Source organism: Carcharodon carcharias, chromosome 22 (genome assembly GCF_017639515.1).
Source record: "Carcharodon carcharias isolate sCarCar2 chromosome 22, sCarCar2.pri, whole genome shotgun sequence".
Lineage (NCBI taxonomy): Eukaryota > Metazoa > Chordata > Chondrichthyes > Lamniformes > Lamnidae > Carcharodon > Carcharodon carcharias.
In genome coordinates this window covers 3,553,116-3,565,868 of record NC_054488.1, presented here as the reverse complement: position 1 = coordinate 3,565,868, position 12,753 = coordinate 3,553,116, and the positions used below count along the sequence as shown (strand labels likewise).

Here is a 12,753-nt window from a genome sequence, read left to right as displayed (position 1 = left end):
TATCTCCATATCCCTTGCTGTCATTACTCTCCAGAAATCTATCAACTTCTGTCTTGTAAATACTCAATGATTGAGCTTCCACTGCCCTCTGGGGTAGAGAATTCCAAAGATTCACCATCCTCTGAGTGAAGAAATTCCTCCTCATCTCAGTCTTAAACAGCCGACACCTTATCCTGAGACACTGTCCCCTGGTTCTAGACTCACCAGCCAGGGGGGAACATCTAAATCCACCCTGTCATGCCCTGTAAGAATTTTATAAGTTTCAATGAGCTCACCTCTCATTCTTTGAAACTCTGGCGAATACAGACCCAGTCTCCCTAATCTCTCCTCATAAACAATCCCACCTTCCCAGGGATTAATCTGGTGAGCTTCCGTTGAGCTCCCTCTTTGGCAAGTATATCCTTCCTTAGATAAGGAGACCAAAACTTTGTACAATACTCCAGGTGCAGTCTCCCCAAGGCTCTAAGCAGCTGCAGCAAGACATCTTTACTCCTGTACTTAAATCCTCTTGTGATGAAGGCCAACATACATTTACCTTCCTAATCGCTGCTGCACCTGCATGCTGGCTTTTAGTGACTCGTGAACAAGGAAACCCAGGTTCCTTTGGACACCTGCACTTCCCAACCTCTCACCATTGAAGAAACATTCTGCCTTTCTGTCAAAGTGAATAACGTCACGCTTATTCACATTATATTCCTTCTGCCATGTTCTAGCCCATTCACTTAGCCTGTTCAAGTCCTCTTGAAACCCCCTTGCATTCTCCTCATAAATTATGTTCCCAACCAGTTTGGTGTCATCAGCAAATTTGGCAATATTAAAATTGGTCCTAAGAGGCAGGTCATTTACAGAGGCAAGCTTTTCAAATAGCACGGTCAGTAAGGGATGCATGGTCAGTAAGGAGTGCATGGTCAGGTTGAATTCTACAAATTAAAGGTGAATTAAGTCTTGGGAACACTGTATCCTACTGAGGCTTAGAAAGAATCATTACCTTGTTGTCATCAGAGTGTTTGGGACACTGGAGAGGGAGCTTTACTCTGTATCTAACCTCTTGCTGTACCTGTCCTGGGAGTGTTTGATGGGGACAGTGTAGAGGGAGCTTTACTCTGTATCTAACCCCGTGCTGTACCTGTCCTGGGAGTGTTTGATGGGGACAGTGTAGAGGGAGCTTTACTCTGTATCTAACCCCGTGTTGTACCTGTCCTGGGAGTGTTTGATGGGGACGGTGTAGAGGGAGATTTAGTCTGTATCTAACCCCGTGCTGTACCTGTCCTGGGAGTGTTTGATGGGGACAGTGTAGAGGGAGATTTACTCTGTATCTAACCCCGTGCTGTACCTGTCCTGGGAGTGTTTAGTGGGGACATTGGAGAGGGAGCTTTACTCTGTATCTAACCCCTGACCTGGGAGTGCAGACATTAGGTGCAAGGATTCTCCAGAAGTGAAATATCTCACTTCACTTTGACAAATTCAAATTTTCTGATCGTTATCGCATAAGTAAACCATATTGGGATTGGAGAGATGATCTTTCAGCTGGCTGGTGGGGTGAAAGGGTTTCAATTGACCTGCCTTCGAAAGTTCTACAGAATTGTAACAAGGTTGTCTGTTTTTCAGGGAATTTACAGCTGTTTCAGTGGTGTACAGGAAGTCTCCAGCCCACTTCATGTGGCCTCTCCCATTGTCTCTTCGAGCTTTTCTCAAGCCAACATGTTGAAGATGTTGCAGGCAGCCAAAGACTTAGTCTCATCTACAAACGTGGAAACTTCCTTGGAGAATGCAACAAAGACAATCGAGCATTGGACACGCGCAGGTGAAAACCTCGCAAACAGATTCCCTAAAGCACCATCACAACAGATTGAAGGATCACAGGCCAAGGGCAGCAAACAACTTTCTGTTCCTTATATTCCCAGCAGACACCAACTTCGCTGCCTTCCAGCATCATTATCTCCAACGCTGGCTTCGGAACGGGAGACAAGACGGTCAGATCGACCAATAATTAAACACCACAGCAGGTCAGATGGCAAATATCTAGCTTCAAAACCTGTAACTGTAATCCACAACCCTTATCCCATTCCACCAACTGAAGTCCCTATGCACTCCCAACAGACCGGGGGGAGTGAAGTTAATGACTTAAGGTCTCCTTATATTCCATTTATCGGCAATAATGAATTACATTACCAGGACATTTACAACAGAAAATATTTCACAAGAAGACTATCCTTGCCTTGTAGGAAATTGGCCAGTTGCTCTGCAGGGAATGTTGGCTCTCGGAATCGGACAAAGACTGTGCCTGCAGTGAAATCTTGTATTGGATTCAATGAGAAATGGCGAATGGGAAATCTGCTCCCTCCAGTGTCATATCCCAACCAGACCAACCGTGGTTCCTGTATCAGACTTTACTCCGGGACACAGTCTGGGGAATTAAGTTCACTGAGCAGACGATCTTCATATATCAAAGCAACAAGAGAACCGGAGGAAAACTTGAGATTCCAAGACAGAAAAGGAAACTTGGAAAAGTCAGGACCACGAGGAGAAATTGATGACTTATTCTCCAGTCTAAACAGGGAGATCCTAGAGCCAACACGGCACACTCTCAGGCAGCCCTCAGGTCTAAGAGAAGGGCTCCCTGGCCGTGACAAGATGCACTTGTACTCTAGTTCACCAAGCAGACACAAGTATTCTCAGTCTGCCAGGCTCCCTTCATACAGAGAGGCATGTCTACAAAACTCCGCTGCTCTACGACATGCTTCCAAACAGCTACACCAACATTCATGGTTACGTCCCTGTCCTGGTCCCTCCATGTATGTCTGGCATCGCCAGGTGGGCTCCCAACACTTCAATTGGTTGATTGGGTCTGGACACCGATCCACCGACAGAGGCATTGTGATGAAGTACTTGGATAAAAGGACCGCACCCCAGGACAGTCCTGTGGGGGGGCCCACAGATGGCAGGAGCAGAATGATCCACCATGAGATGAGAGCCAGCGGAAGCCAGGGGCTGGAGGCTGGAAGAGCAGGAGTCAGTTGCTCTCATTTGAGAAAATCGTGTGCAAAGTTTTCCAGCCTTGAATCTGAGGTATAGATTCAGTAAAATTTAAAGAATTAAACTCCAGGAGTGAAAACCTTTCTTTCATTCAGTGATCCCTGTCTCAGTTCAATTACTTTGAGTGTTTTCCAACCTTTCCTTCTGTCTCCAACCAGATCACATCTTGATTACTGATAGCCATCTGGGTTGAAATGACATTTTTTCCCACACTAACTCTTCCAGTCACCAACACCTGGGCTATACAGCCATAATCCTACATGGGAAAAAGATGTCATGACAACCAAGTGGGTCTCAGGTGAGTGAGCAGGAAGTGCTGGGGGGCAAAGGAATATGAATTCAATTGAGGATAGAGTGAAAGAGACACCGGACTCAGAGCTGTGGTTCTCTCTTGGGAGATGAGATCTATTTCTGTAGAAATAAAGCATCCATTTTGGGGGTTTTCAAATCTGATAAAAAAATATCCAGTGTGTTTGTCACATGTACCGAGCTTCTCTTGATCTCAATTGAATAGCAGCAGCTGCCAAGTTTGACCAAGGACTGCCTGCACCTCAAGCTGTGCCAACATTTTATAACAAATATAATCCTTGCATTCATACACAAGCTGATCACAGCAAAATATTTCAAAATGTTTCCATAGAGTGAACTATTGCAGAGCAGAGCTGCCCCACCATGTCCCTATGAGTGGATTCAGGGACTGAGTCATCACTGAGGTCAATGTCACTGACCTTACACAGACACTGTGTATACTAGCACGAGGTATCATGCTGTGCCGCTTGGTGCTGTCAGTACTCTCAACACAGAGTCTCAAACATGTATTTCTCCTTGCAGCAGTTTGGAATGATTGCAGAATCTTTCTCTGACACAATCATATCCAATCTCAGGCACTCCTGAACAGAGATCCAACATCACTCAATTGCACGGATCTTGGAGTGAGTTGAGTTCTAACATAATGCAGCAAGAGAGAGACAACTAAGAAGAACATGAGAAATAGCAACTGGAATAAGCCATTTGACCCTTTGAGCCTGCTCTGCCATTCAATATGATCTTGGCTGAAATGCCTCAACTCCACATGCACTATCCCATATACCTTAATTTTCTCAGTTCCAAAAGTTTATTGATCTCTGCCTTGAATATTTTCAATGGCTGAGCATTCACAGCTCTCTAAGGTGAAGAATTCGAAAGGCTCACAACCCTTTGTGTAAAGAAATTTCTCCTCATTTCAGTCCTAAATGGCCAACCCCTTGTTCTGTGACCCCATGTTCTAGATTCCCCAGCCAGAGGAAACAGCCTCTCAACATCTACCCTGTCAACCCCCTTAAGAGTTTTAGATGTGGGGAATATAGGCATATTCTACTCAATCTCACCTCATAGGACAACTCCCTCATCCCAGGAATCAATCTAGTGAACCTTCATTGCACTCCCACTTAGGCAAGTGTATCCTTCCTTAGGTATAGGAGATCAAATCTAAACAATGACCTCACCAAGACTCTGTATAACTGTAATAAGGTTTCTTTACTCTTATACTTCAATCCCTTTGCTAACATAACATTTGCTTTTCTAATCGCTTGCTGGACTTAGGTGGTAAGGTTCTGTACAAGGACACCCAGCTTTGTCTGAATACAAACATTTCCCAGTCTTACCATTTAAAAAATATTCTGCTTTTTCATTTTTCCTACCATAGTGGATAACTTCAAACTTTGTCACATTGTATAACATCTGCCATGTTCTTGCCCACTGACTTAACCTATCTATCTCCCTTTGCTACCATTTTACATCCTCCTCACAGCTTATCTTCCAAACTACCTTTAAATCTTTAGCAAACTTGGATACATTGCACTTGATATATATAATTCTTTATAGATTTGAAATAGCTGAGACCCAAGACCAGCTCCTTGTGGCACTCCACCAGCTACACCCTGCCATCCTGAAAAGTATCATTTATTTAAAAATTCATTTACGGAATGTGGGCTTCCCTAATTGCCCTTGAGAAGGTGGTGGTGGTGAGCTGCCTTCTTGAACTGCTGCAGTCCATGTAGTGTGGATACAGCCACAATATTGTTAGGGAGAGAGTTCCAGGATTTTGACCCAGCGATTGTGAAGGAACGGTGATATATTTCCAAGTCAGGATGGTGTGTTACTTGGAGGTGGTGATGTTCCCATGTGTCTGCTGCCCCTGTACTTCTAGATGGTAACAGCCATGGGTTTGGAAGGTGCTGCCTAAGGAGCTTATTTATTCCTACTTTTTGTTTTCTGTCCTTTAACTGATGCTCATTCCATGCTAATGTATTTCCCCTAATCCTATGAGCCTCAATTTTGGGTAATGACCTCTTGTGTGGAACCTTTCCAGATTTTTTTTTTCAAAAATCCAATATACTACATCCACTGGCTCCCCTTTATCTGCCCTACTAAATACAACAGTGTTCCTCTAAACCAACAAAGATCCCCACACAGGCTGCACACAAGTTAACCCCTTTAAGTTACCATGACTGTGTGATCATAAAAAAAATTAAAGAGCCCACAAATCACCCATGCACTCCAAAAAATAATTAGAAGATATATTGCTTACAACCTCAGAAAGCTCTGTATATCGATCTTCTGAATGTCCCATCGCCTATCATTACATATGACATAGACAGGTTGGTGGAGTGGGCAGGTAGGTGGTAGATGAAATTCAATGTGGAGAAATGTGAGGTGATGCATTTTGGTAGGGAGAACATGGACAGACAATATAAAATAAGAAATTTTGAATGGGGTGCAGGAGCAAAAAGACTTGGGTGCATATGTGCATAGATCCTTGAAGGTGGCAGGACAGATGGAGAGAGCAGTTAATAAAGCAAATAGTATCCTGGGCTTTATTAATAGGGGGATAGAGTACAAGAGCAGGGAGGTTATGCTGAATTTATATAAGATGCTTGTTAGACCTCAGCTGGAGTATTATGTACAGTTCTGGGTGCCATGTTATAGGAAGGGTGTGAACACATTGGAGAGAGAGCAGAAGAGATTTACAAGAATGGTTCCAGGGATGAGAAACTTCAGCTATGAGGAGAGATTGGAGAGGTTGGGACCGTTCTCCTTGGAGAGGAAGCAGCTAAAAGGAGATTTGATAGAGATGTTCAAAATCATGAGGGGGCTGGACAGAGTAGATAGGGAGAAGCTGTTCCCGCTTGTAAAAGGATCAAGAATGAGAGGGCACAGATTTAAAGTGATTTGTAAAAGAAGCAAATGTGATGTGAGAAAAAACTTTTCCACACAAGTGGTTCGGGTCTGGAATGCACGGCCTGGAAGTGTGGTGGAAGCAGGTTCAATCGAGGCATTCAAGAGGGCATTAGATAATTATTTAAATAGAAACAATGTGCAAGGGTATGGGAAAAAGGCAGGCTAATGGCACTAGGTAACAATGCTCATTTGGAGAGCTGGTGCAGACACAATGGGCTGAATGGCCTCCTGTGCTGTTAAAATTCTGTGATTCTGATTCTGTGGCTACCACCTTCCCTTTCTCTCCCTTCGTGAGAAGATTTTGGTCTGAACGTGCATCATGAGATCTTCCTTCAATTCAGCCACTTGAATGGCTCTGTAGAATGTGCTGCTGTGGTCAATTTGCTCATCCACACGGCAGCAAGAACCTTGTCTGGATCAGGGCAAAGGCTGAGGCTTCTTCAGCACTGCATCTGACATCCCCTTACTTTGACTCGCAGTCACCCATCTTCCTGTCCTTGACCACTAACAAAACCTGTAGCAGTACCTAATCTAAGGAACGTCACTGCCTTCTGGATGAAGGTGTTCAGGTGACTGACCCACCCTCTTCCGATAGCCTGCAATTTCTGCACCTTCGAACTGACAGTCCGAGCTACTGCCAGTTACTGCAGTTGTGGTTGATCAGGCTCATGCTGCTCTCTCCAGGTAGATCACATTAAATATTTACCTGCAACTTATCCCACTTTTCTTCCTTGTACGGTGATGTCACTTTACAATTTTTCTCTTTCTCTGTTAACAGACTGATCGCACTTTTCAATATTTGTGCTTCCTCTCTCTCTCTCAGCACTTGTGAGTTCTAATATTAAACAATGATCTCTGTGAATCGAACTTTAGCATTATAGTTGGAGTGTGATTTCGGTGTGAATGAAGATCTTACGAACATAAGAAATAGGATCAGGAAGAGGCCATTTGGCCCTTCAAGCCTGCTTCATGATTCAATAAGATCTTGCCTGATCTTCTACTTCAACTCCACCTTCCCGCCCTATTCCCAAATTCCTCAATTCCTTCAATGCCCAAAAATCTATCAATCTCTGGCTTGAATATACATATTGAATGAGCAACTACAATTCTTTCAAGGGTAGAAAATGCCAAAGATCGTAACCCTCAAGTAAAGAAACTTCTCCTTATCGCAGTCCTAAATGGCCAAGTCCTTATCCTGAGGCTATGATCGTGTGTTTTTGATGTGCCAGCCAAGAGAAACATTCTCCCAGTATCTACCCTGTCAAGCCTCTTAAGAATTTCATATGTTTCAATGCGATCACTTTTCACCCTTCTAAACTCTGTGAAATATAGACCTAGTCTGCTCAATCTCTCTTTAAAGGACATGCCTCATCTCAGGAGTCAGTCTAGTGATCCTTTGTTGCACTCCCTCTAAGGCAAGTATGACCTCCTTCAGGTAAGGAGACCAAAACTATACTCTAATTGTGGGCTTACCAATGCCCTGTATAATAATCCCATTGCTATAAAGCTTAACATATCACTTGCATTCCGAATTTCTTGCTGTACCTGTATGTTAACTTTGTGATGTGTACAAAGACACCCAAGTTCCTCTGAATAGTGACATTTTCTAATGTCTCAATGTTTAAAAAATTCTACTTTTCAATTTTTCCTATCAAAGTAGATAACTTCACATTTCATCACTTGGTATCCCATCTGCCATGTTTTTGCTCATTCATCCATCTTGTTTATATCCCTTTGTAGCCTCTTCACGTCTTCCTCATCACTAACTTTCCCATCTAACTCCATGACATCAGAAAACATGGTCCCCTCATAAATCATGAATACAGTTTGTAAATAGCTGAGACCCAAGTACTGAACCTTGCAATACTGCCCTAGTTACAGTTGCCAAATGTCCCGTTTACTCCAACTCTGTTTTCTGTCCAGTAACCAATTCATGTTAATATATTACCCCAACCCCATGAGCCCTAGTTTTGTGTAATAAAGTACATTGTTAGAATGAGATCTCTGTGCAACTTACCTTCTAACATTACACAGTTAGTGCCACTTGAGTGAATTGAGAAACTTCAGTGAATTGTGGCATTACATAATTACAGCAAGGCCTCATTGTGAATCAACTCATGTTATAACATTAGAGATCTGTGTAAATTGCATTCTAACGCTACAGTTTGTGAAAGGTCACACTTTAAATCGACTTTAGATATTACACAGTTAATGAGATCTCAGTGAATGGAGTTCTCACATTATTTATACTGTGATCTCTGACTGTATAAGGTTCTAACAGGGCTCTTGAATGCACATAGCAATAAGTTTCAATTCTGAGATTCTTTACCATGTCACTATCCCAAAAGTTTGTTTAAATGGGAAATATTTTGTTTTCAAGACCATTTTTTGAGTTGTGTGCATAATATTGAAACCGATTGTTGGAGATCCAGTCCCAAAAAGTTTGTTTTGTGATGATGGGTTCAGTCCTATTGGGAGCTCCAGACTCTTAATATAACCCCAATTCTGCTTATTCCTTGCAGGAAGCCACGGTGGCAGTGTGATACAGCACATCGTACACTGGGCCTGGAACTACCCCAGCCCCCTCCCCCCAACCCCTGGGGCCTGGACTTGCTCCCCCAGCTGCTTCCCTCATCCCCACCCCCGGAAACCTGGACCCACCCCCATCGTGTGCCTGGACCCACCCCACCCTCCCTTGCGGGGCCTGCATTTGGATTGAACTGATGATGCCAATTCTAATCTGAGCGTTTCAATGTCCTGAACATGATTTATTTTCTGTGTGCTGTGTTTAAGTCAGTACGTGCTCAAGTACAAAACTTTTGTATAACCGGTTCCTTCTATAGCAAATGGTACCTCTATTCACTTGACATCAGGTATTTAATGATACTAACACAGCCGCTCTCACCACAGCAAACACATTACAAATACTATTCTCTGTATTAATATCACACTCCATATCCAAAACATTATTGGAAACAGGAGCCCAGTCTAAATGGGCTCTTTTCTGTCCTGTTTCATGCTTTGTGTAGATTTTAGTTTCACACATATTCAGCTCCACTGATTGTGTATATGTCTAACCCAAATCCTGACAGCACACTCCTGCGTCACTCATTACCTCTCATTATCACAGCCCTTCACTAAATCACATTGACACAACACCCACACACTCCATATAACACACAGACAGAGAACAAGACAGGGTGGGGGAGAATAGCAAGAGTTGGGGAGATTGAGTGAGGAGTGAGAGGGGCAGAGGAGGGGGAAAGAGGGAGGGGGGAAAGAGGGAGGGGGGAAGAGGGAGGGGGGAAGAGGGAGGGGGGAAGAGGGAGGGGGGTAGGAGAGAGAGGTCGGATGCGGATGACGGAGAGGGAGGGGGAAGAGAGACAATGGGATAGGATGGTGGGGAAAGGGAAGAGAAGGGAACATAGGAGTGAAGGTATGGGATGGGGAAAGGAGGGAGGAATCAGGAGACAGGGGAAAGAGAGGGGAAGAGGGAGACAGAGAGGGCCTTCCTTCAGGCTGTCAGTGAACTATTTATTTTCATACATGACAACACAATCTGTGCTGTACAACTGGCCCAACTCACCATGACCCTTTGTCAGAATGTGTCACTTTGTATGTTGGGACCATGTCAGTGTATTCTGTACTGAGTGATGACAGTTGTTGTTTACATTCAGTGTGTTAATTGTAGCAATAAAATAAAAAGAGAAATAAAGGAGAACTATCACTGAATTCCAGTTCCAATTGGTGACTTTTGCCTCTCATATTGATCTTCATTTTTATAACTGAACTTCCTAAAATTAACAAGAGCAACACACAGCAACTAAACACACCAAGTCACTTGTGTTTGGGTGGGATTGTGTCTCGTTGGTTAGAAGATGGTAGAAAATTCAGGTGCAAGGAACCAAAATAAGAGTTGGACCAGATAATCTGCATCCACAACAAACAGACTGAAAGATGGAAGGATAAGTATCTGTCTTAAATGGAAAACATGAGAGATCTCAGATAACACTGGAGGAAGAACAGGTGTTATTTGGGCTGTAAACAGTGTGAAGTAACCTGCAGTAACTGAGGTGAGGGAGGAGGGGGGGTGTTCATGGTGGTGGGGGTATTGTCACCCTGGATCTGGACTTATCTCATCTGGTGGAATCGCAGCTCTTGGATCCTGAACATCAGAAACAGCAGCCTGCATCATACCTGACAGGGTGAGATAGTCAATGTAACAGCTTCTGCTAATTTCTGTCCAGTATGTAGCAGAGCTGCAGTCTGGGGAGTTGGGGTGGGGGAAACCGATCCAGACTCAGGGCAGGTCCTACCTGCTCCACTCCTCCTGCAATGAAGGGGAAGACTTTCCAATTCTGCAGAATATTCTGGAGAATAGCATTGGTCAGTGAGCACAGACTGGAGCGTGACACCAGATAATATTGGTGGGAGAGCATTTGGGGAATAGTGATCATAATATACACACGAACATACAAATTAGTGGCAGCAGTAGGCCACTCGGCCCCTCAAGCCTGCTCCGCCATTCATTAAGATCATGACAAATCTAATTTTAACCTCATATTTCTGCCTACACCCGATAACCGTTCACCCCCTTGCTTATCAAGAATCTATCTACCACTGCCTTAAAGATATTCAAATACTCTGCCTCTTTCGGGGAAGAGAATTCCAAAGTTTCAAAATAAGGGGTCGCCCATTTAGGGCCGTGATCCAGATTCTAGATTCTCCCACAAGAGGAAATATTCTTTCCACATTCTCCCTGTCAACTCGCCTCAGGATCTTATGTTTCAATCAAGCCACCTCTTACTCTTCTAAACTCCAGTGGATACAAGCCCAGCCTGTCCAACCTTTCCTCATAGGATAACCCACCCATTCCAGGTATTAATCTTGTAAATCTTCTCTGAACTGCTTCTAACACATTTACATCTTTCCTTAAATAAGGAGACCGATACTGTACACAGTACTCCAGATGTGGTCTCACCAATGCCCTGTATAACTGAAGCCTAACCTCCCTGCTCTTGTATTCAATTCTCCTTGCAATAAACACTAATGTTCTATTAGCTTTGCTAATTACTTGCTGTACCTGCATACTAACTTCTTGCGATTCATGCACCAGGACACCCAGATCCCTCTGCATTTGAGAGTTCTGCAATCTCTCATCATTTAGATTATATGCTTCCCTTTATTCATCCTGCTAAAATGGGCAACCTCACATTTTCCTACATTGTACTCCATTTACCAGATCTTTGCCCACTCACCTAATTATATGCTTTCGTAGCCTCCTTATGTCCTCTTACTTCACAACTTACTTTCCTATCTACCTTTGTGTCATCAGCAAATTTAGCAACCATATCTTCAGTCCCTTCATCCAAGTCATTTATATAAATTGTAAAGAGTTAAGGCCTCAGCACTGATCCCTGTGGCACAGCATTCATCACCTCCTGCCAACCAGAAGATTAGCCATTTATGTTTACTGTTTCCTGTTAGCTGGCTAATCTTCTATCCATGCCAATATGTTACTCCCTACACCGAGCTTATACTTTCCACAATAACCTTTGATGAGGCACCTTATCAAATGCCTTCTGAAAATCTAAGTACAACATATCCACCGGTTCCCCTTTATCCACGGCACATTACTTCTTCAAAGAATTCCAATAAATTGGTTAAACCTGATTTTCCTTTCACAAAGCCATGTTGACTCTGACTCATTACCTCAAATTTATCTAAGTGCCCTGTTATAACGTCTTTAATAATAGATTCTAACATCTTCCCTATGACAGATGTTAAGCTAACTAGTTTATAGTTTCCTGCTTTGTCTCCCTCCCTTTTTGAACAAAGCAGTTACATTTGCTATTTTCCAATCTACTGGAACCTTCCCCAGATCTAGTCAATTTTGGAAAATTAAAACTAATGCATCAACTATCTCACTAGCCACATCTTTTAAGACCATAGGATGAAAACCACCAGGACTTGTCAACCCATAGTTCCAACAATTTGCTAAGTACCACTTCCCTGCTAGTTGTAATTTTCTTGAGCTCCTCTCTCCCTTCCACTTCCCGAGTTTACAGCTATTTCTGGGATCTTACTTGTATCCTCTATAGTGAAGGCTAATGGAAAATACCTATTCATCTGCCATCTCCTTATTTTCCATTATTAACCCCAGACTTACTTTCTAATGGACCATTGCTCACTTGGTTAACTTTTTTTTTAAATATCTATAGAAGTTCTTACTGTCTGTCTTTATATTTCTAGCTAGCTTTATTGTGTGCTCTAATTTTTCCCTCATTGTTTTGTCATTGTAAAAAATTCGTTCATGGGATGTGGGAGTCGCTGGTTAGGTCAGCATTTATTGCCCATCCTTAATTGCTGTTGTCCAGAGGGCATTCCAGAGTCGAGCACATTGCTGTGGATCTGGAGTCACATGTAGGCCAGACCAGGTAAGGGCAGCAGATTTCCTTCCCTAAAGGACATTAGTGAACCAGATGGGTTTTTATGACA

The 12,753-nt window shown here is 43.2% G+C and overlaps 1 protein-coding gene across 1 annotated transcript in view; it reads left to right on the top strand.

Moving 5' to 3' along the window:
• Window positions 1-8,798, top strand: part of LOC121293946 (glutamate receptor ionotropic, NMDA 2C-like) — a 143,109-nt gene extending 134,311 nt beyond the window's left edge. Inside the window, exons 12-13 of the mRNA XM_041217425.1 lie at window positions 1,609-3,069; window positions 8,778-8,798. Of these exons, the coding sequence (XP_041073359.1) occupies window positions 1,609-3,069; window positions 8,778-8,798 (1,482 nt within the window). The remainder of the gene's footprint in view (window positions 1-1,608; window positions 3,070-8,777) is intronic.
• Window positions 8,799-12,753: the final 3,955 nt, after the last annotated feature.